At 37.0% G+C, this 25231-nt stretch overlaps 1 protein-coding gene across 1 annotated transcript in view; it reads left to right on the top strand.

The window, feature by feature from the left end:
- The first annotated feature begins 4604 nt into the window (after window positions 1-4604).
- LOC115420979 (sphingosine kinase 2-like) overlaps window positions 4605-25231 on the top strand; it is a 30273-nt gene continuing 9646 nt past the window's right edge. The window contains exons 1-3 of the mRNA XM_030136628.1: window positions 4605-4645; window positions 18507-18601; window positions 21870-21985. Coding sequence (XP_029992488.1) covers window positions 4609-4645; window positions 18507-18601; window positions 21870-21985 — 248 coding nt within the window. The 5' untranslated portion in view covers window positions 4605-4608. The remainder of the gene's footprint in view (window positions 4646-18506; window positions 18602-21869; window positions 21986-25231) is intronic.

Below are 25231 nucleotides of genomic sequence, written 5' to 3'. Positions count from 1 at the left end.
AACCCTTCTCTTGAATTATTGCAAACTGCTGCCCTACAACTAAAACCACATTTAAAGGCATGTAATTTTATATCTTATTTGTTTTGGCTTAGTTTATCTCTTAAAAAACACACTAATATATGAGGTAACACTAGACTTAATATTTATAAAATGATAATTCAGTTTGTTCAAGTTACTGCTGAAACCTGTGTCTTCCTCTCATGGCATTTCTCAGATAGTTAGAAACAATCTCAAAGGTACATGATTAGATAGCACAGTTCAGAATGATTTTACACACAAAAAAATTTCAATATTCCATAGTAAGAGAATATTTCCAGAAAATGGGTAGGTAGTGACTATACTGAAACTCACAATATGTAGCATGTCCAGATTAAAATATCCAAACACAGCTAGGCCAGTGTCATATGTTTGTGAACTTGTGTAATTGCAGTATATCAGATGTTTTCAACAATGTTTAAATTTGGGTAAATCTGTAATTTATTCACTCTAACAATATGTTAAATTTGGTCACTGATGGAGTTACCCCCTTTGTCAAGCTAGCATTTATTTTTAATGGAATAGCATAACATGAACATTTGTCATTTACCATACTCTAAATGAAACTGCAAACTATTTTTTATTAAGTTGTGAGTTGAACTGAAAATCAGGAGAAAAAAAAAAAACACCAGAATGTGAGAATACATATTTTTAATACAGCTTCCTCATCTCAGTCCAACCCAAAAGCCTAAATGGAAATATACGTGAGCTTATGGTTTCATGCTGTTATGGAGAAGTGACGCTATGGAGCAGAGCAATAGAGTTATGTCCATGTTGCTTTTTATGGAATGTGATTAACAATCAGTGATTACAGCTTTCAATCATGTATTTGACTCTTCTACTTGTCTGAAAATGCCTGTGATTTGGTCAAATTTGTGCATCATAGGGAAGATTTTCTACAGCCCAAAACACAAGCAAGGAGTAGATGCCGAAGTATTGTTTCCTCTTTGTCCACTTGAATTACAATAAGCCAAAAGGGAGGTCAGTCATTGTACGTGTTCAGAGCTTTTCTTGTGAAAGGTAATAGCAGAAGTGATGGTTGACACTGTTTTAATTGAGGTAGTAACAGAAGATACATACTATGCATTTGAAGTTACATTTGGTGCCATGGGGAATGCTTATCTCACTGTAAGAAGGTCCTGGTGTTTGATTCCAGTGTTAGATGGTGTGGACCTTTCTGTGTGGGGTTTGCATGTTCTCTCCAGGTTCTCTGGCTTCCTCCCACCATCCAAAGACATGCACCTCAATAGGTTCATTAGTTGGTTGTGCATCTGTGTATGTCAGCCCTGCAGGGAACAGGCGATATGTCCACAGCATGTACCCTATTGGTCGGCAGAATAGGCTCTAGCACCCCCATGACCCTGTAGATGATTCAGTGGTTCAGAAGATGGATGGGCTTTTCCACCTACTAACTTCTAAATGATGCATCCTAGCTGCTCACCAGGCACCCATGACAAAGAGGGACTCCTGACCAAAAAGTATGGGCTGTGTATGAAATTCACCTCAGCTCCTGGACTTAAACTGGTACCAAATGCTCAGAAAAACCATCGTTTCTGACAAACTCTAAACATACTGTGGATAATACTGGATTTAGCAGATGCAGAGGCTGAAGTGTGTCATGAAATTGAGCAGCAACGTCAAGTTAACTTTTACACTAGCCATAAATGTTTGTTGAAGTTGTTGAAGTGAACCACAACACAGGTACATGTGTCCATCTCTGAAATGTGTCTGTGCTGACCTCAGTCTACTGCAGGAATTACACTGACTTCGACACCTATTTGACCTAATGGATTTTTCAGGTGTATGTTCATTAGATATAGCAGGAATAGACATATGCTCTGATGCTGTTAGTTTCTAAAGTCTTTATTTTCCATGTGGATACATTCAAACCATTTGTAAAAATTTTCATTTTTGCAATCTAGTGCAGTTTTTTATGGAGAAGAGGCTCAAATGTGCAGAAAAATATCTAGTATGTATTACTGTCCAGAGAATAGAGCAGTGGTTCCCAACGTTTTTTGGCTCATGATCCCATTTTAAAATCATAAATTTCTGGCGACCCCAGACATTCAAAACAGAGACTTTTTTTTTTTTCTAAAATTATGTTGTTTTTGATCATGTAATAGTTTGCTATACTATGTTGTAAATAAACATTAATTTTAGACGACATTTATGTTATTTAATGTATATTACTATGAACGGAGGCAGAAAAGCCAGGTGTAGATTACTGCACAAAGTGAGAATTTGATTTTCCTTGGTCAGGATATGTACAGTCAGTCCAGCTTGTATTTACAAGGCTGACAATTAATACTGAACAAACAATAACTCAGACTATGAATTATGAAAGAGCTGCAGCATCTCAACCTGACCACAATGAACATTTGAAAAATAAACAGTATTACAGTGCTTCAGTTTCAGCTTCAGAGTTGTCATGTCGTTTATAAATTGTCTCTCTCTACTCACCATATATTTTTTATTCGAAAGTTTTTTGTTTTTGTTTTTTCTTAATTTTTATTAATTACTAGAAATTTCAGGTAACCCCATTTGAGTTCCAGGCGACCCCATGTGGGGTCCTGACCCCAAGGTTGAAAAACACTGGGATAGAGTGTTTGGGTTCAAGACATCTCCAGCCCAATTAAAAGTAACCTATAAATAATGATTTTTTATATTTAAAGCTTATTCATTCTTTCATTCTTTCTTTCATTCATTCATTCATTCATTCATTTTCTGAAGCACTTAGTCCTTGAGAGGGTTGTGAATGTGCTACAGCCTATCCCCACTACCAACAGGTAAAGGTGTTGTACACCATGGATGTGTCACCACTTCATCACAGGGCTTATTAAACCTACTGATATCTCAAATATTATTTTGTGCTTTAATAAACATATTTTGCTTTTCAAATCAGCTCAACACATAAAGGGCTGTACATTTAACCTGATCCATTGATAACAATTGATAAATACTGATGATAATTGACCACAATGAGCAAGAATGTACATTTCTACAAAGTGAAACAATAAATTAAGTGATTAAAATCAAAATACACCGCCTACAGGAGTAAGGAAATTAAGAGTTTACCTCAGGTCAAACTCCAGCGACATGTGAACAATACTCTGTGAAGGTGTGTTGCTGTGCATGGATTTTTTCTGACCTGTTTCACTGCATTCCAGCATGATAACTGTAAGTGCTGCATCCTCTAAAACGAAACCTGCCAATTAGGTTTTGAACCAGTTCGATGTACTTATTCACGAAGCGTTTGCACTTCAGTTGTTCCACCCATCGTTACTCATTCATCAGCTGTCAGACTTGTTTGGTTCGCTTGGTTCTCTCCTCGCTCACAGTGTTTTGATCTTTATAAAAGCACAGCAGAATGTGATACAAAGTGAGATCAGCCTTCACCCAAGGTACAACTGTGGGGATTTTGTCTATTGGGCTGTATTTTGTTTGTGTGTACGGTGTGTTGACAAGGCGTGACATAGAGAAGAGTCTCAGTGGAGTGTGCCATTGTTCCAACAGAGAGGACTGTGTGTACCTACCTGTAAAATCATCCCACAGCTGCAGTGTATCAAATGTGTCTGATGGCTTCCTGTTATACTCTGAGTTTTTCTCTCATGAGGTGTAAAAAAAGCAGTTTTATCATCATATCTGTGTCTGTCCAGCTCGGTTTTCTCCATCTCATTCCAGACATAAAATTTAAAGCACAGCCTCCCACAGGCAACATTTTAATACTCCTTCTCGGACACTGTGGGAACGAAAACCAGCTTCTTCCTCCTTCATCCCCTCTTAAACCGAATGCTGTGTCTCGGAGAGATTGTAATCTTCGGAGTGTTTTAAAAAGATTTGGGATCTGCATTTGTAAGATCTGTGTAACCTCATGTAACCCTCAGAAATCTGTTTGATCCCTAAGATACTTTGAACGCTCATTTACATCCACCCTGCAGTTAAAATTTTACCAAAGAGGCTGCTTCTTCTACTGGATGTTACCACATACCACTGACAACAGATGAGTTTAGAGCACTTCACATTTACTAGCATCAGAAGGAAGAGGGTTGAGCGGGAGATTTTGTATTAAAATGACACAAAGACATTTATAGAATTCATTCATTCATTCATTCATTCATTATCTGAACTCGATTTATCCTCACTAAGGTCATGGGGGTCGCCAACCCTAACCCTATCCCAGCTACTTATTGGCAAATGTGGGGTACACCCTGGACATGTCGCCAGTTCATCGCAGGGCTGACATATAGAGACAAACAACATTTATAGAGTTAATTTACACAAATGTAAATGAAATGAGGGTCTTATGCACCTTTTTGTTCAACATTATAGTCAGTGAAATAAATACACGGCCCATCTTAAGCCTACTCTGTCGGCTGGTCGATGTGATTCGTGATGCAGATTAAATGATTCAGCTGTTTGTTTAATTTACAGCTGCCTGTGTTTTTCTCTCCTCTGTAGGCGTGTTGATGAGTGAGTTGTCTTGTCCGTGTCGAATGATGCTGCTGGTGAATCCACAGAGCGGGAAAGGACAGGCGCTCACTCTCTACAACAACCATATCCAGCGAATGCTCAATGAGGCCAGGAGTCCCTCACACTCTGGTGATCACTGGTGAGTTGGAACTGCATCAAGATACTGTTTAACAGTACTGAAGGATCAATCATACAGTAGTGGAAGAAAAGGTTTTCGGACAGCTTTAAAATCTTAACCAATTTCAAATTTTATCATGAAACATTTGTGAAAAAAAAAATCTTTTTGTGTTTCAAAAGGTGTGGCTACATCAGATACTAGCAAATGCAAATTGTTTTTTGTAAATTTATTGTTAACAAGAAAAAAATAACCAAACTAAATTTTTGACAGTTTCAACATGTCATGCCCTGGATGTGTTTTATTATTTTGCTGAAAAACTCAGTTTTGACCTCAATGGAACAGAGCACATGCAGAATGGAGTATGTGGGTTTGGAGAATGGAACAATACTTGACAGAATTCAATGACTTAAGAGTGCTTCTTAATGCAGTATGTCACAAATGCATGGGGTGTTCAGAAACGTTTCTCCACCATTGTATTTTCATATGTATTGCATCATGACCTGGCACCATAAACACACATAAGGCTTCCTGAAATGCAATAGATACAAGTATTATGCTTTTAACTTTGATATCTTTGGCACTACAAGAACCTTCTTTTAAAGATTTTAAATGATAATTTTGTAAGTATAAATATTAGGAATAGCTCCTTTGAGGACAAAGCCTGTGTTTTTTCAGTGTCCGTGCTGAATGAAAACAACAAGAACCATAAGCTCAGTCAGATGCGTCCACTATCTTTGTATCATTAAATGTTCATGAAATTAATCCGTAGTTGGTTTCAAGTTCAACTGGACTGGTTTTCGTTCTTGAAAATGTTTTGTCTCTCATTAAAATGACTTCAACACTTCATATCAGAACTGATAACGTTTCTTGGATGAGAGATGAAATGTTTTCATGAATGAAAACCAGTCCAGTTGAACTTGAAAAGTAAAGATTAACTATGACTTGGACAAGTGAGAACTTACATGTTCATGAAGGTCTTTCATCACTAACGACCTGCAATTAGTGACAGATGCTTTGTTGAAGCAAACTTTCATTTATGTAATTTGCAACATTGACCTTTGACCCCTTTTAAAAATTTAATCACTTCAAGTTAATGTTTTTGTCAAACTCCAGGTGTTTCTCAGAGATCAGATTCATAAGAATAAACAGATGTGACTTTCAAACTCTTTTTATGTCTTCCTTGCATTCAAATGAACATTTATGTCAAATTTTGCACAATATTTGTGATACATTGCATTTTAGATGTAATGGGGATGCACAATTCTTAGGATCGACATCCACTATGGATTATTTTTCAAAAATATTCTGAAATTTGACAAAACTTTACCTGTCTCATGTTAAAAGAATATACATTAATGAAAGTAATTTGTCACTCTGTGGGAAAACCTGATATTTATCTGTCATCTTTATTAAGTGTTTATTTTCATCAAGAATACTGACCAGTTTATAACATTCACAGCTTCATGCTTGAAATAATTTTTTAGTTCATATTGGCATTTATTGCAGAGATATCGTCAGATTTTCTTCATATTGTACAAGCTAGAGCTTAATGACCAAGCCAAACAGTGAAATCTCAATTTTTTCAATGTATGGATGATTTAGGATTTTTACCTTTTTTCATTTTTCATGTCATATATGACTAGAAAAACAAATTTATAGTTGATATTTCACCAGAAACCAGTAGGTTGCATAGAAATTTGTTGAGCAGGAAGCATCTTTCAAGTTATAATTTCAATTTTGCGATTCAGGCAATTTTCATGATACTTAGAAAGTAAAGCAGTTAATCAAATTAGCCCGAGAGCAAGTGTAGTATTTATCATTACTGGTTTTGCAGATTTATCAGTACTTGTCAATTTTATATACTTATGGCAGAGCCTATTTTATATAAGGCACATCTAAAATTTGCATTTATTGAATTTATTTCCACATTTATTTGTTACTTATATTTAGGTTGATATTCAGTGACCAGAGTTTATTATTGAGTTTATTGAGCTTAGGTGTTTAGTTCAACAGTTATCCTGCTTCTAACAAAAAAAGAAAGACTTAATTCCAGAGGCAAAATTTCTGCAGAGATGGGATGGGAAGGATTTCAGCTTTTCCTGTTTAAATTAGATTAGTGGAGTTTGAAGAACATTTTTCGTAGCTGTACTATTTGGTGATTGGCTGCTTTGAATGAGTTGCTTGATTGTCCACGCTAAGATTTAAAAAACACTAATTGGCAAAATGATGCTTTTACATGCAACGGTTCAGTCACTAAAGTCCTGTAATCCTTATTATGATCTCACAATCATTTGTCTTTTCAAATTTTAAGCCGCAAACACACAACAGACTTATAGTAAATCACATTTGTCACGTGTGTTTGTTTTTTGACGATGAGATAATGATTTCCGTCACAGAGCAGATCATCTTGCACTTGTAATATTTGCATCTGATGATCAGTCATAAACACAACAGCACCTCTATCCTCTCCCTGTCCCACCACCCGGCCTCTTTTGTAAATCCTCTTCGTGTTTTCATGCTGTCACCAGCATTATGCTGATCAACTGCCTCTGACCCATATGCATGTAGAGTTGTTATGTCATAAATAAGGGAACACACATTCAGACACACATATGGATAAAGACACTTCCATGATAAACACACGCGGACACAAAATCCCCCTTTGCCTTGATTTGGTCTGATAATCTCATGAGGGATATTTATGCATTCATGAACATTAGGTTAGGGAGTATTAGAAAACTCCCTCATCCATATGAAAGCAAATACATATCTCATCAGCTGTGGTGCATTTCACTTATTTGCTGTAGTTTTTGCTCATCTGTCATGCAGGGTTTTACCCTCTGTCTGTGCCTGTTCACACATCAGCGCAGTGTCAGATAACACATAAAAAAAGGTCTTTCATCGCGGTGGGAGTTGCACCGGCAGAGAAAAGAGGGCAGGCAGAAAGAGAGAACTACAGAGAGGAAGAAAGACAGAAATGCACAAGCAATCGGCTTACCCGTTCCCTGCAGTGAATGTGGAAAGTACATGAGTTTCAAAAAGAGCTTGATCTTTTTGTGATTCCAGAGATGTACTTTTTGACATGTTAATCCTGCACCATGTAAAAGAAAAGATTTAAGCCTCAAATCTATGTCTCTAACAAAGCATGACAATTGTAAAGATATTTGGTGACAGGTAATCTCCAACTGATAAAGTTCTTACAGTCAGAGACGCTGATGTGTTTGCTTTAAGACTACACAGTTAAAATATGAGTGTTTAACAGTAATAAATAAAAGAAAAAACGCTTCAACTGCATAGAAAATGTGTTCAGTTGTGAGTACAAAAGAACAGATGTGGAGGTAGCAGCTGCTGTGCAAAGCTGATTAAACAAATAGAAAATGAGACTATAAGTTGCTACAAAATGTAGGTGTTGTACCATATAAAGAGTGTGATCTGTAATACAATCAAACCAAAGCATAATATTGAACTGCAGACTTTTTTCTGGTGTCATTTGATCATTTGATCTGTAAAATGTAAGTGAAAGAGAATCCAGCAAATTACTAGTATCATAAACCCGCATTTTAGTCACAGCAGAACATACAAAATGGGCTATTTTAAGAAACAATAAGGTAATTTTGAATTTGATATTGGCAACATGCAAAGGGTATTATGAATAAACAGCTGGAGGAACCTTTTCGTCTGATGGGCAGAGGGGCCTGTAGCCTGTGAAACACTGTTTACATATTGCCTTTGAATGTCTCTTTATCGACAGTATATAGGATCAAAAGAGTCTGAGAATCTGTAAAAATCTCTGTGTGCAAGGGCCAGGGATAAAAATCAGTATTTGAAATCCATGACCTTTGAGCCCCTAGGCATCATTGGATTAAAACTAGGAATGATTCTATGATGGAAATCACTCCATGGGCTCTGAAACACCTCCAAAAATCATTGTTCATGAACACAGGTTTCCGTGCCATCCAAAACATCAGGTTGCAGCTCTGTCGTGCTAAGACAAAGCCAGGTGTGAACATGATCCAGAAATGCCACCATCTTCTCTGGGTCAAAGCTCTTTTAAAGTGGGCTGAGGCAAAGTAGAAAACTATTGTGACGTCAGATAAATCTAGATAATCTATCTAAATCTTTTTGGCAATCATGGATTCAAGAGGAGAGGGATCATTGGGCTTGTTACCAGTGTTCAGTTGAAAACCTTGCATTTCTGATGGTGTTGGGCTGCATTAGTGCCTATGGAAGCAGATTTTAAGCAGAACAGATTTTAGAGCCATATACGCTCCCGTTCAGTCCATATGTTTTCAGGGCAGGAGTATACAGTGGTGAACAAAATTATTCGAACACTTGGCATATTTAAAAGGCTCTTTTTTTACTGGCCAGTAAAATACCCTTAAACAAAAGTCATTAATAGGCTCTGTAAACCATAGAATAGAGGCATCATTAAGAGATGTTGGTCATTTTCCTACACAGAAAAAAAAACAAAACCAGCCAGGCCTATTTCACTGTCAATCACCCACCAAATCCCTTGTGTATCATTAGTCACTTTTCTATTAACCCTCAAACTGCCCAAACATAACTTGTCCATAAAAATTTACCTAATTTAAAAACGACAATTTTGTTCAAACTCCTGTTTTTCGATTGCAAGTTTTTGCACTGGCAAGAGGTGGTTTTTTGGGCGTAGCGCAATTGGTATATCACACAAAACTGCAATGGAAAGACCTTTTTCTGCAGCTAGAGTCATGTGAATAAAAAAAACGGATGTTGACGGACGTTACAATAAGTGAAGAAGAGTTTTAAAAGAAACATGGTGTGGTATGTGTGGACACACCAGGAAACTAATCATTTTTTAATTTAGTACGTGATAGACAAGTAATATATAATAATAATGAATATATCTGTAAATCAACATGATATTTCCATCTGTCGCCATGTTTATGGAATGGCTTCTCGTGTCATCTCGCGATAAATAAATAAATCATTGCATTTGTGATTTAATGGAAAACCTGACATTATACACGTCTGTTTTTTCGACATTTAGTAAATATCAGTAAAGTTTTGCTCATATATACAATGGAAAAGCGACCACTGTCAGGTGTGACTGTGGATAAACTGACGGTGAGTGTTAGGACACAGCTGTGTGATTCTGTTGAATGGACAAGGCCTGTCCTGCTTAAAAGTTAAAAGTGGATAAAAACAGTAGGACTCACTTCATCTGATATTTGTTGTGCTCAGAGCAACCATCTGCATGTCTCATGAATATAATGAAATGAAATCATGTTTTGGAGGCAAAAAAAAGTCAGGTGTTCTAATAATTTTGGCCACTACTGTATTTCAGAAAGACAGTACTGAACCATTTACTGCATTGTGAAGGAGTCTGGGTCCTGAAGTGGCCTGCCAGTAGTCCAGACCTTTCACCAATTAAAAACATTTGGTACAGAAGACCCAGGACTGTTGAGCAGCTAGAATCCCATATCAGATAAGATTGGGATGATATTCCTCTCCCAGAACTCCACCACCTGGTCTTCTCAGTTCCCAGATGTTCATGGATCATTGTTAACAGAAGTGGGGATACTCCACAGTGGTAAACACGGCCCTGTCACAACTTTTTGGAGATGTGTTGCTGCCAAAAGAGTCAAAATTACCAAATTTTTTTCTTAAAATAGCAAATTTTTTAAGTCTTTGGCCTGCTTTCTATGTATGCTATGTGAATAAAATATGGGTTTATGAGATTTGCATTTTACACACTTAACACTGAGAATTTCCTGAAAAAAAGCTCCATCACAAATGCTCATCTCTCATTTGGAAGCTGGATTGACATTAACTAGACATGCTGTATTTTCCAAACAAGTAACAACATAACTTTGTCTCCATTAAGCAGAGTTGGAACTGGTCCACAGAAGTATCCACAGTGATAGTTTTCAGTCATTCCGCTGCCCAGAACACTTAGTAAATAACTTGTCTAACAACTCTTGTGCATCATGAGCATCTGTGTGAGCCGTATGGCAGTAAGTCTCTTCAATAGGGATGGTAACATAAGTAGACACACTCATTATTGGATCCTTGGCTGTGTAGCAGCTGTAGGCTCTGCCAATGGTGGAGGATAGATGAAGGATGACTGCACCGCTGAGGGGTCCGATGTAGAGAGGGGGGGTGTGGGTTTGTCACTGTGTATATGGTCTATGTGTGTTCAGAGTTTGCATGTATTTGTCTGTGTGGCATAAAGATGGTACACTCATTTCCCCCAGCAGCGAAGGCATCCTAAGACGTCTGTCAGATAGGATTAATTAAACAACAGCAAATTGCCCGTCTTCCTCTTTTAGTTCGACTCATCTGCTCAATACATATTACAAATATTTACTAGAGGAGACACATGTCGCTTCCAACAACATCTCTGAGCTGCTCCTTTATTGTAGTCTTCCATTTGTTGTTTTTTAGTATTTTGTTCTACTTTATCCAAATATGATGGTTATATTAAAATGATTACAGTAAGAATGTAGAGACAATTGTTTTAAACCTTTTTTGGCTCAAAAAAATCATAAATACTGCAAGGTAAATACAGTGGTGGAAAAAGTTTTTGGACACCCCATGCATTTGTGATATGCTACATTAAGAATCACTCTTTTAGTCGTTGAAGTCTGCCATGTATTGTTTCATTCTCCAAACCCACATGCTGCCTTCTGCACATGCACTATTCCATCGAGGTCAAAACTGGATGTTTCAGCAAAATACTGAAACACATCCAGGGCACAACATGTTGAAACTGTCAAGAATTTAGTTTTGTTATTTTTTCTTGTTAACAATAAACACAAATATCATTTACACTTGTTTGTGTCTGTCTAATCCAGCCATACCTTTGTAAACATAAAAAGGATTTTTCCCCTAATATTTCATGATAATATTTGAGATTGTATAAAATTTCAAGGGTGTCTGGAAACTTTTCCCTCTGACTTTATGTGAGTGAATTGCAAACACAGACTGTAGAAACTTTGTGAAAAGAAACAAATAAAGCAACTGGTTTAATTTTCTGTCGAGGGATGAAGCTTCATTTTTACTTTTGACTTTTAACTTTTTATATGGTTGAATGGAATTGAAAAATAATCTGATATTATAAGACATAAAGAAGTTGCATAGTAGGTAGCAGTAACAACAGAGGGAAAGATGGGTTAAAGTAGTTAAAGTAGAAATGGAAAATATTTGTTTCTTCTCCTTTTCCAAGTCCTGCACAGTGCAATATTTGTAAAGCTCCATCCTTATAAGTGCAGGGTTTGTCAAGTCCTGACACCATCACCACTCAGTGATTTGAAAGCAACCATTTCCAGGATCCACTTGTTTAATGTGGTTGTTACCACTTTGTATAATTACAGCTTGGTGTAAATACACTTTCTAAAGTGCAGCTTTATTTTCATTTTCACTCATTTAGGTACTTTTCCATTGGCTGACCACAAAAGAGCTCCATGTTTAAAGTCTGTAGCTTTGCTGAATTCTTCCACAGTTCAGGCTCAACCGAGGGCAGGAAGTGTCTGTCAGTGTCTTATCTGCACAAAGTGTGAAGGAACACCAGTTAGTCACAGTGGGGACCCTCAGCTGGCTTCTAATCACTGCAGCCACTGAAGGTTTATTTACTCTGGATCACTTTTGTCTGTGAAAACATGCAAGTGTACCCAGTATGTCTTGGTTTTCATTCATCAGTTGTTTGTCGCAGCTCAGGTTTATCTTTCCTCAGACTGATTTCAGTGCTTTCTTTGCTGGTGTTACCCCACTAATGATTCCTATTTACATTTTTTAAATTCACTTTTAACACTATTAACCCTTGGAGTTCTGCCGCATCACAGGCGACCCCACTATCATTTCAAGAGTTAGATTCTGTTTGGGTATTTTTATGGAAATTATCAGCATTAAAGAACATTTCATTACAAACTCCAGACATGTTGTGGATTATTCATGTTCCTTTTGTCCTGGGTCAATTATGATTTAAGGAAATTATCCTTGTGGAGAAGATCGCAGCATCATCTTGATTTAGTTGCATGATAATTTAGTTATACGTTAATTAGTTTCTATATATTGAAGCAGCATTGTCATTGTATCAACAGCCCAACAGCTATAAATCAATGCCATTTCAATATCTATTTTTAGTGCAACTCTGGACTCTGGAGGGTTAATACCTAAGTACCAGCTGTGCTTTCTTGCGCTCACCATCAACTATATTAGTGCAGACTAATAAATCACATTTTCATCAACATCACAATGTAAAAAAGGTATAATAATTAGAGCGCCAAAGACTGTGAATTGCAATGAATGCAAAAGATAGAACGGAAAAGAGAAAAAATGTGCAGTGTGTTTAGTAGAAGTATGCTTGAAATCATTCTGTGTGGGTCATATGTGAACACTGACTTTAGGCACTAAAGGCACACTTCAGTAATAATTCATCATAATTTGATCAGTTCTCTCATCATAACAAGCAATACTGAACAATTAGTTATCGTGCTTCATAGATTTTCCTCATGTCCTGAAGGATATAAAGTATACTGTATAGATACATATGAGAGTTGGCACACAAACACACTGCTGCACGAAGCCGCCGTCCGCTTGAATAACCCATAAGAGGTTGTGGTATGTTGTTGGTTTTGTTGTGGCATTAGCTCATTAAAGATAATAAATACAGTTTACAAAGAAAATAGCATCAGTGGTTTATAATTACTTCACATTGGAGGAAAGCAAACAAGGAGAGGAGAAGGAATATGAGGCGACTGATGATACAGTGTGATGTTAGTTAAAGGTGTGAATTAAAATCGCACTGATCTGTTGGTCAGACATCGGTATCAGCTAATATTGGCTGATAGTCGACAATTTGGAGTGTGTGCAGGTATTTTTCTGTCTTTATTTCAGAGACTATGCACTTCAGCACCTCTTGGCAGCTGAATAAGTTGTCATAATGTGTATAGTCTCTGTCGCTGTTCCACAAATGGCAGTGTGGTGTAACTGTCATCACCTGCTGTGGGTTTGGAGGAGTCCAAGGGCTGCAGTCAGGATGTGTCTGACAGCAGGGTGGAGACTCAGCTGGAGCTGCTTTTACTGCCATGATACAAGGTCAGCAGGAGGACAGAGGAGCTTCAGACATCATGAGAGGAAAATCTGCAGATATAAAATGCATGCATTCAACTCCTTCAAACAAGTGAAACTCTCATTTAGACTCAGAAAGAGATGGAAACAGCAACATTAACAACATTTGATCTAATATGTTGGGTTTTTTTTTTGCTGAATATATGTTTAATTTTCAGTGAAAGGCTGTGTTAGTTCATCTACATTAGTGTTTCTCAAACTGTGGCGCAAAGGCATGGGTTCCCTCCTGGGTGTTTTTTTTTCTCTTCAGGTTAATAATACATTTATAATAATGATAAATTTATTTATAAGCATCTTTCAAGACACCCAAGGACACTGTATAACAAGATAAAACAGACAATCCATAAAATACAAAGAAATAAACAGATAAAAGATTAATTACGATATATAGAAATGAGGATGTAAAATGGAGAGTAAAACTTATGGTGGGTAGGCTATTCTGAAAAGGTGCGTTTTGAGTCTGGATTTGAATGTGGGGAGAGAGTCACTGTTATGAATGGTTAGTGCATGTATCAGGTGGAACTAATAATTTAGTGTTGGAGCACCCTGGACTCATTTTAGGGACGTACAACAAACAAATCTACTGCCATGGGGATCTGTCACTAGACTAGACAAAGAGTTTAAGTTTGGACAATGGACAAGGATTGGACTGGAAAAGAAAAATGTGCAATATTTATGTTTTTGCACAGTTTGTACAGTTTGCACTTTAATGTTCTGAGACATGCAATGTAAACGGGCTCATTCAGACACTGATAATGTTCAAATGTTCATCTTTATTACCATAATTTGTTTGTTCTAAAAAAGTAACTTTATTGTCATAGATGTAAGATAATTGCGTATTTTTATTTGGAAAAATATTGTCTTGGGGGCAGTCTTGTTGAGTTTATTCGCATTTTTTAAGCAAAAATCTAAGGTACTTTTAATTTGAAGAAAAATTTTTTCAAAGAAAAGCAAAAAGTATTGTTACAATAATGATGTTTCTGTCAGTAAAAGTTATAATTGCACCACTGTTATAATGTTGTTGGGGTTGAGTGGGGCCTGGAGATTTTTCATCCTCCAAAGGGAGGCCCCACAGAAACACACTGAGAACCACTGATCTATATGATATCTTTGAGTCGTACCTCTTGTAGTGTAACTTTACTGTAAAGTATAATGAGAAACCCCCAGCTCTCACTGTTTCAAAAACATGTTTGACTTCACAAAGTTGGTCACATTTGCAGCATTTTCTTACCACTTGTTAATTTGTTCTGCTGCAGCACGACTAAGAAGCACACACGAAAGAGACTGTGGTTTGTATGAGCGACCCTACAGAGGCCGTATTTGTTAATGGCTGATTTTTTACATTTATTACACAAAAAATGCACTTTGGAATTTATCTGCTGTCATTTAACGGTGTTGTTTAAGAAGGTGTTGTCATTTTCAATATCAGCAGTAAGGATAACTACAGCGCTCTGTCTGTTTACATGTCAGATTAGATATGCAGATATGTAAGTATTGACTGAGGATCAGTCTGGATGGTTGTTGGATACAATACAGTAGGTGAGGATGAAATCTGCATGGCAACGTAGTCACAATCCACTGCCTCCTGCTACTGGGAGAAACTCAGCCACACAAAACTCCTCTCCTCTCCTCTCCTCTCCTCTCCTCTCCTCTCCTCTCCTCTCCTCTCCTCTCCTCTCCTCTCCTCTCCTCTCCTCTCCTCTCCTCTCCTCTCCTCTCCTCTCCTCTCCTCTCCTCTCCTCTCCTCTCCTCTCCTCTCCTCTCCTCTCCTCTGCAGTGTCCTTCTCTCTTTTGTTGCTGATCCAGTCACTTAAAACCTTTTTAGTTTACAGCCTCTGCATAGATAAGGAAATGTGATGTGACTGGACTGATAAAGAGGAATTGATTCTTTTATTCTGCAGAGTTTGGGGACGGTAGTGTAAGAGGAGAGGCTGAGAAATCAAATCCTCTCCAGAGGATGGTGTGTAACAGTGTGTGTTAGATGGGATTACAGTGCTTTTCTTATGTTAGGTTAAGCCATTACCACAATGGCTGAATTAAACAGCAGAACAAGGTAGTTACAGGGTAGAAACACAAATGAAACTTCATAGGTCAGTAAACTGTATTCAGTATCAATCTAAAACCTTAAAACACATTGACCTTGTGGAGTTCAAAACTATTCAAATAATGTATAAAGCCAAGAATAACTTACTGCCGGGCAATATTCAAGAAATGTTTTGTGAAAGAGAGGGAGGGTATGATTTAAGGGGAAAATTAAATTTAAAGATTCATAAAGTACGTTAAAAAGTTTCTGTATTACTATGGAGTAAAATTGTGGAACAAACTGTGTGTGGAGATAAAACAAATATACATAATTCCGTTTAAAAAAAGATAAAAAGAATTGATTCTTGTGAGGTACAGTATTTCATAATGACAATGAGGGTTGTTTGTTTATGGATAATGTTTTGATAAATATGCTGTAATTATTGAAGAAAATTGTTGAATTGTTGAGTCTGTTTGTATGATTGTACTGCCATGATCATATTGTTGTGTATAATTCAATTACTGTGTTATGTATTAGTTGTGATTGAATGCTAAAATTAGGAAAAAGTATTGTTAGATTGTTGTATTAAGTTAGTGATAAAGGTGTAAAAGCACTTGAGGGTTAGGATTAAATAAGTTTATACTTCCTGCTCCTTTTTGACCATGGAAAATTCAGATTTGCACGTACTTGAAGATAGATTCTGTTCATCTAAATGTTATTTTGTTTCTGTCTTAATTTGCTTCACTTTGCATGTTCGAAATGAATAAGTAAATAAATAAATAAATAAATACGTATCTTATGCAGACATTGGTGGCATCTCTCTGGATGTAAGTCCAAAAAGAAAAAAAAAAGTACTACATATGTCAATAGCTCCAAGATTATATATTATTTTCCAGTTAAAAATCTGGCTTGCTACTAAGAAACATAAAAGCAGAATTGAATTGAATAAAAAATACTAGAAGGGCACTGAGTAGACCACATACCCCGTCTAAGACCTTCAGTCCTCTCATTCTAATTTTGTGTGCTGCAATGTTTGAAAAAGTGTGAATGAAAATTATTATGAATCCGCTCCAGAATTGAAGGGGTTTGTCCTTGGCTGATGCCCTTCTTTACACACTTCCACCAAGTTTCATGAAAATGTGTGCAGTGGTTATTGTGTAATCCTGCTGACAGACTGACAAACTCATTGCAATGAAAACATAACCTTGCTGGTGGAGGCAAAAAGGATGAAGGTTATGAGGTAGCTAGAGTGAGAGGCTGCAAGTGTTGCAGGTGGAGGGGTAAGGAGGAGTTGGGACTGAAGTTTTGATGGTCTGGTGCACCTCACTGGCTTTTTTTTCACACTTCAGATGACTCTTACTGAACTTTAATCCTCTGACAGATGACTGCAACTGAGAAACAGAGAGTACAGTCCTACAAAGTGCATGAACAAAACTGATATTTAAAGGTTGATTTACTGCACTGAGAACAAAGAAAGCAAAATAAGAAGTGTTAGATTTATTGATAATATAGTGATTTCCGCTCTCAACAACAGGATACTTATTCCAGTGAAGGAGCTGGTATTGATACAGGGAGTTAAATTTCACAGCTGTAAAAGTTACTCCCAGAATTCCATCATCTGTAGCATAATGTGACCAGCCCACTAGTGTCTCTCTGTGGATTTTAACTGTGGTTGTGCTACATTCATAAATTGACTGACCAGTGTTAATGATGGGTGCTTTCATTGTAAAGCCAAAGCCAAAATTCTTTGCATTGGTACAGTTTTATTTTATTTAGATATTTTGTTGATTGTATGTAATAAATATCATGTGTGGGAGTGCTTTTAAAATACAAAGAAAATGAAAATTGTAATATCAAGCCATATATAGCGTTTTATAGCAGTGGACCAATCTCTGGATTTTCTCTTCTCTTCTCTTCTCTTCTCTTCTCTTCTCTTCTCTTCTCTTCTCTTCTCTTCTCTTCTCTTCTCTTCTCTTCTCTTCTCTTCTCTTCTCTTCTCTTCTCTTCTCTTCTCTTCTCTTCTCTTTTTTTGCTGATTAATTGAATGATTTTACCTTATTTCTGTCCCTTGAAAAAGAAAAATATGTGACATGATCCATCATTTATTTAACATCAGCCTCAAACGACACTATGTATATGGTATGTAGGTATATGTGCGAATTTAAGTGTAAATATTTTCCACAACATCTTTAACTCAAGGTACGGTGGGGTGATCCGTTTAACTCTACTGCTGATGAACTAACAATTCTGACTAATGGTGAGAATTCAGTTTTTCAACTTCAGTCCACTACTTCCTCATACTCTGGCCGCGTCTTAACAAGCTGCTCGCTCTGTCACCACAGTCCCACTTCATCAGATTATTCAGCCCTGCAGTAATTTGACAGAGTGCTTCTGGGTAATTTAGTTGTTTCAGTCTCATTGGCAGGTCACTAGACGCTTCATTTAAGACCATATATCAGCTTTCACTCATACGGTGAAACTTTAATTTGGAAAACCGAAGGGAAAGAGGGAGGGAAGATTAAAAGGATTGAGAATCTACATTTACCTCAGATTAGACTCATGACTTGAATAAAAAAAATATGAAATGTGCAGGTGGGAAAGAGGAGTGAGTGTCCTTCAGCAGAGAAGAGGCTGTGACCTCTGACCTCGGACCGGAAATGAGTCAGAGTATGTCTCATACAGGAAGCACACTCATGATGAACATTTTTGTAAATATACGTGTGTGTGTGTGTGTGTGTGTGTGTTTTGCAGAGCGGCAGAACCACGCCAGGGAGTTGATGAGGGAGGCCGACCTGTCACAGTGGGACGCTATCGTCATCATGTCAGGAGACGGACTTCTGTTTGAGGTAAGAGATGATGATGATGATGATGATGGCCACGACACCCTGGATAGTAATACTGTTTAATTATTAATATGGTACTACTTTACTCACAAGCTAAACAAGCTAAACCACAAATTGGTGGGCCAAAGAATGAGTAAAATTAAAGCTGCAAGCAGCATTGGGCGGGACCTCGCACCAGGCGATCCGCCTCCCCCGCGATTCGCCCCCCGCGTGATCCACCTCCCCCACGATCCGCCTCCCGTGACCGTCGAAACCTCAGCTCCACTCACACCTCTCTGTCCCGATACCAGTTCCCACCCTAAACTGTCTGTCCTCCTTACATCTGTACAGAACACCAGTGACCCTCTGCTGAAACACCATCACCTTTAAAATGAGACTTTTATTTTGGAAACCCTACTGTGTGTATGTGCATTTGTTTTATATGTGAGAGAAAGAATCAGTTTGAAAAATGATTTGAAATTGTATGAATAAGTGAGTATAAAAGTGATGATTTATCACATTTAAGGCTTTTATTTTGGAAAAACCCTATTGTGTGAGCATGTGTGTCTGTGAGAAAGAGTACTTTTGAATGAAGAAACATTGTACAAACAGTTGAGTATTTGGTCATAAAAATGAAAAGAAGTTATGTAATAGACATTTTGTATTTTTTTTTTTAATTGGGGTTTTATTTTGAAAAAATGTACTCCGTGTACTTTTGAATGTGTGCAAAATTTCCAATATCCACAATACAATGCAGTAAAACCTGTTTTAAAATTAAAAAAAAAAAATAAAAAAAATTCTTGGATTACCTGGGTCTTGAACCAGGGTCATCTTGTTCCATAGGCTGCAACATGAACCACTGCACTACAGACAGACACTTACAAGTGTGCACCAGGAAGAGTTTTATAGGGATTTTGTCATTGTTAAAAGTGAAACCAAACATAGTCTTCAAAAAATCCCCATTATTCCATAATTGTAGGTCGTATCTGAAAAATTCTTTCACTTTTGGATTCTGCAGACTTGTGGGAATTTAATGAGGTATAACTGTTTTATCAAAAGCCTGAAATGAATAAGCAGTAATTGCAGAAACGTAGAGTAACTTTCAAAGGCAGATTGCCAACTTCCTGTTGGAGTTAGCTCATGAGTGTCAGTGTATGATTTGTTGGCTCAATCAGACCAACATTTTGGCATTTGTTTCATGTTTCTGTGACATTCCTACTGGCCGCTAGGGCAGATTTTGTGTGTTTTTTAGTACATAGGTGGCGCTACAGAGTCCATTTTGGAACCCATGGGGTTAATTTTGATATTGAATGAAAGTGTTCACCAGCCATGACATACATGGCAAATTTGGTGAGTTTTGGAGCATGTTAAGGGGGTCAAATGGCAGTCTAAAGTAGAAAAAGTATGAAAACAAAACAAATTGCTATAAATCAATAACCGTACATCGTATCTCAAATTTTTTTGCATGTGAGCGTTGTGGTGAGTCCCGTGAACGCGTAGATATGTCACATGTGGGGAAAAACTCCAAAGTGAAAAATGAGTTCCAAACATCACAACTTTGCGGGCTTGTAAAACAAAAACTAAGACAGTTATGGAAAAGGTGTGAAATTGTTTTATTAAAGAGGGTTCACTCTATCTTTTGGCACTATTTAGAAGTCAATACCACAAACGGTGTAATCGGAGTTAGTTTTAAAAATTTTATTTTGAAAGGCATATTGCGAACTTCCTGTTAGAGATAGCTCATAGGTTTCAGCACGTGATTTGTTGGACTCAATTAAATGAAGGTTTTGGCATTGGTTTCGTGTGTCTACGACATTCCTACTGGAAGTTTGCAATTTGAGCATTTTACTTTGAAAGGCAAATTCTGAACTTCCTGTCGGAGTTAGGTCATGAGTGTCAGCGCGTGATTTGTCGGGCTCGATGAGACGACAACTTTGGCGTTGGTTTCATGTTTCTATGACATTCCTACTGGCCGCTAGGGCCGTTTTTGTGTATCTAGGGGGGCTAGAGAGCTCATTTTGGCACCTATGGGGTTAATTTTTACATTTTATCAAATTTTTCCCCAGACCTGACATGTGTGCCAAATTTGGTGAGTTTTCAAGCATGTTTAGGGGGTCAAAATCCAGGTCAAAGTGGTGTCTGAATAATAATAATAATATCATAACGAACGAATAACAATAGGGCCTTGCTTGCAGGCAAGGCCTCTCACTGTGTGAGAGGGCCTTACCTTTCGGCTCGGTCCCTAAAAAAAAAAGCTCTTCTGTCTGGTTATAGCAAAAAGGGTAATTTTGAGGGAATGGAAATCAAGTTCTCCACCCTGCTTTAAGAAATGACTGAAGGTTATGGTATCCTGTCTATACCTTGAAGAATTTAGATTCACAATGTCAGACAACCACACCAAATATCTTAAAATCTGGGGTCTTTTTATTGATTTGATGGCAAAGATACAGTGTCAAGTTAGGCACATCAAACTGTTCTGTACTGTACGTCTCTGCTGTTTGATTTCTTGCTATGTCTTCTGGATATAGCTGGCACTTTAGGACCTTCCTTCAGACACTAACTGTCCACTCGTGGTCTTCACCTCATGGTCAGCTCCTGACACCTACTGAACACTTTCACTACCTGATGGACTGACTTCCTGAAATCTTTTGTGTACTGGCAGTCTTTGTGGTTATCTTGTTGTCTTGTTTTGGTCTAGTCGCAGAAAAAATTTTTCGACCATCAAAAGTCATCAAAAACAATGGTTATGCAATCAAGTACTAATTACTGTATGTATCATGTGACTAAAACAGACAGAAAAGAAAACATGGAATGCCTAAAAGCATTGTTTTTGGCAGTACAATGACATAGATATTGATATAAGAACTGAAGTGATTTTGGTTATTAACAAGAAAACATGGAAAATGGATAGATATCAGCTCTGAAATTAAACTGTTATGAGCTATTTTTGTTGTTATCATTGTATTTGTCCAAACTAATGTACCTTTAGTTGTACCAGGCATTAAAATGAACAAGAAATGGAAGAAAACAAGGGGTGGTCTAATAGCTTTTTCAGCAACTGTATGTTTAGACCATGTCTATTGTGTTGTGTCTGTATTTGGATTTTATGTTAGCAACAAAAATCCTCAAAAATAAAATACCTGAAAAAAAAAAATGCTGTTTGATTATTACCTGAGTTGTACTGAAAATGGGAAAAGTCAGAATTTCTTTCTCTGATACTGCTTCAAACACAGACTGGATAATGTACATTTTTATTTTTCCGCCTAAACACTGTGTTTCCTGTGTCTGTCAGGTGATAAATGGTCTGCTGGAGAGATCGGACTGGGAGGAGGCCATTCGGACTCCGCTGGGTATCCTTCCTGGAGGTTCTGGCAACGCTTTGGCTGCATCTGTACATCACTACTCTGGGTGAGTCACATGCAGAATCAGAGATGAAACAAACACCAGTGCAGTGATCGATGTCTGAAATATGGCGTAATTATTGTATTGTGCAAAACCCATCATTTAGAACACCGCAGGAACCAGTTGGGCCACATATTTATTTACACCACATCATTCCTTGCATGATACTTTTGTGCACTTGAGTGTGTAGTCTGTACAGATAAGTCCTGCTCAATGTATTATGCAATCGTCCTTTTCAGCCAAACAGTGATTGGTCAGACACGTGCTCCAAAAACACCAGCTTATGCCCAAACTGCAGTAAAACCAAAAACATGTCCGTTCTATCAGAAAATAACTCAGCACTGTGTCCACTTTTGTTCTTCCATATAGATACATGTTGAAATGACGCCATTCAGATATTTATAGTACTGTTATATTAACTGTAAACAAAAAAAAAACAAAAAAAAGAGAAAGTTGTGACTGTTTTGTTGTGTTATGGCCAAACACAAAGTCTTCTGGGTAAAAAGTGACTTGTAGTTTCTTGTAGTGTCATTATGCAGCAGATGTACAGTAGGTTCCTCTGATGAGTCTGTCAGACACACACAGGCCTCCTGCAGCTTTTTGATGTTAAAAGCACTCTTTAATTATTAACGATTTGCTCATTTAAGTGATTGTTTGGAGATCACTCAGCCAGAACATAGAACAGAAAGGAGAAGCTGAAGGACAAAGAATAAATGAACAAAAGGAGATGGAGACAAACACCACTCCGGGAGGAATTATCTTTCACTTTCAATGGACAAAGCAAAATCGTTTCATTAATACGTAAGTTAGATGCATCAAAATGTAATCGTTTCCCTCAGATATACACACAATCAATATACCTATCAAGTTTCATGAACTTCAATGCATTTGTTCATGAATTATGTCAGTAAAACACAGACAAAACAGTACACAAACCAATAGAATCAAGTTGACATACTTAGTTAATTTCCTAAATTATTATTATTATTATTATTATTAATAATAATAATAATAATAATAATAATAATAATATTAATAATAACAATAATAATAATAATAATAACAACAACACTTCCCAACTAGAGTTGCACACATCGCAAACTGCTGTAATTTATAGGTCCAGTGTATGTTGATATTTTACATCTGTAAGACATAAATGAGAGACACTAATTCTTATATTTTTAAAGACTAGTTAATATTGGTTTTATTTGGAAAAAAGATCAAATCACCATCATGAACCAAACTCCTGTCCACAAAAATCACACTGTGACTTTTTCACTAAATCCTGCAGCCCTAGTCCTAAAATTGACTTATAGTATTTTCCACCAGGAAGAAAGTGAATGAAATTATTGTAAACAAAAAAAAAAATTAAAAATACAACAAAACACACAAAACTTCAGTTTTTCTTACATATATTTCTTATATTTGTTTTAATCATCATTATGTGTGATCTGTGTGATCTGAATGTTCTCAGTTCTGCAACAAATAACATGTTAGTGTTTTATTTCTGTAAATGAGTTATCACTGAGTGGGAACCAGAAAAAACAGTGACAGTTTGATAGAAGAGATATGTGACTAAGGTGTTGTTTTTCAGGATGTGCCACCTGCAGGATTCCTGCAGGGTCTTAAAAAGTTTTAAAAGTCTTGAATTTACAAATCTGCATTTAATACCTTAAAAACGTCTTAAAAGGTATAAAATTTGATATTGGAGGTCTTAAATTCTGTTGCCATAATTTTTTGACTGTATTGTGTTTAAATGTGTCTATTAAATGTCCAAGCTGCAAAGAACGTAACATTAGTCTACTCAGTTCCAACCTGGCAATTTATATTGAAATTAGGAACCAACTGTCCCTAACTTTGCAGCCCCCTGGTGACAAATGACTCAGAATGATGCAAATCAAGGTGTTGGCGTAAATAAATGCATTTTCCTAAATTCTAGGAGTCACAAATTTTTGCCTGTATGGCCGTGAAATAGGCTGTGAAATGGGCATTAAATTCTGTTCTAAGTAGTCTTAAAAAGGCCATATTTTGCTAAACCCACTTTTATTAGTCTTTGGTAAATTTATTTGTGTATTTGGACCCTAATAGTTCAAAAAGTTTGAATATGAACCCTCCAGGTTCTACAACCTGTTTTAATTCCTGCTTAATTTGTTACATCTATAACTAGTTACATCATGACATTTGCACATGTAAGGTCAAGACTTTCGACAAAAATTTCTCCGTGTACACCATAATTGTTTGTCAGCAGCAGCGGTTGTAGTCTATGCTGAAAATATGTCCAAACTTCGAGCTCATTACCTAAAATGTTCAGTTATTGGTTGAACAGGACAGAACAGCACAGCCAACAACCTGGAGGGGGCGGGGCATGAAGTGGCTCATGTGCATTTAAAGGGCCAGCGGTCAAAACAACCTTTCTGGTGTCATTACTCAGAAATATTGTTGAAGATGGACCTGTGGAGTTGAATTAATGAAAAGTTCAGACCCAAGCAGAGCATTTACAGTTTATGTAGACCACAGGGAAATAATAATAATAATAATAATAATAATAATAATAATAATAATAATAATAATAATAATAATAATTTCATTTAAAAAAGCAAAACATCAGTCCTTTAAAAAGGTCTTAAAAAGGTCTTCAGTTTAACTTGCACAAACCTGTAGGAACCCTGCACCCACTCTTGGCTACAGAGTACCTTTATGTTGAGTTACTTTAGTACAAAACTCTTTTATGGAATTAATATTTGATTGCATACTGTTTTTGTCTGTTCTCATCTGCCGGTGTAGGTCACTGATGTCATTTCATGTAGATGTTTTGCCTCATCCTCCTGTTTTCATGAATAATCGCACAGTTGTTGCATTAAGTCTGCACAGATGTGGCTGGTTTAAATCCTCTCTAAAGTCCAAACCAAACCACTGGAAATAGGATCAACCGGGAGTCACGTGGGAAATTAAAAAAACCCACTTTGAGGTGATGCTTTTTTATGCTGCTCCAACTGTTTTTGTAGGTCCCACCGGGCTTCATTTTGACCTTTCACTGTTTTTATGTATTTTGTGATCTGTCATAATCTCTTTGTTTATTTTTTCCACAAGTTTTATGAAGGTGTGGGTGCTGCTGTTTTGCTTTCAGTCTATTCTTGACTAAATGAAGGTTAAATTGAATAAACAGTCAAATTAAATGAAAGAAAACACCTTTGGGTGATTCATGCATCACTCCAGCTGCATCTGACAAATCAGCTTCTCATCAAACAATGG

Source organism: Sphaeramia orbicularis, chromosome 1 (assembly GCF_902148855.1).
Source record: "Sphaeramia orbicularis chromosome 1, fSphaOr1.1, whole genome shotgun sequence".
In the NCBI taxonomy this organism is placed as follows: domain Eukaryota; kingdom Metazoa; phylum Chordata; class Actinopteri; order Kurtiformes; family Apogonidae; genus Sphaeramia; species Sphaeramia orbicularis.
The sequence above is the reverse complement of the archived record's forward strand: the minus strand, read 5'-3'. Positions and strand labels throughout refer to the sequence as shown.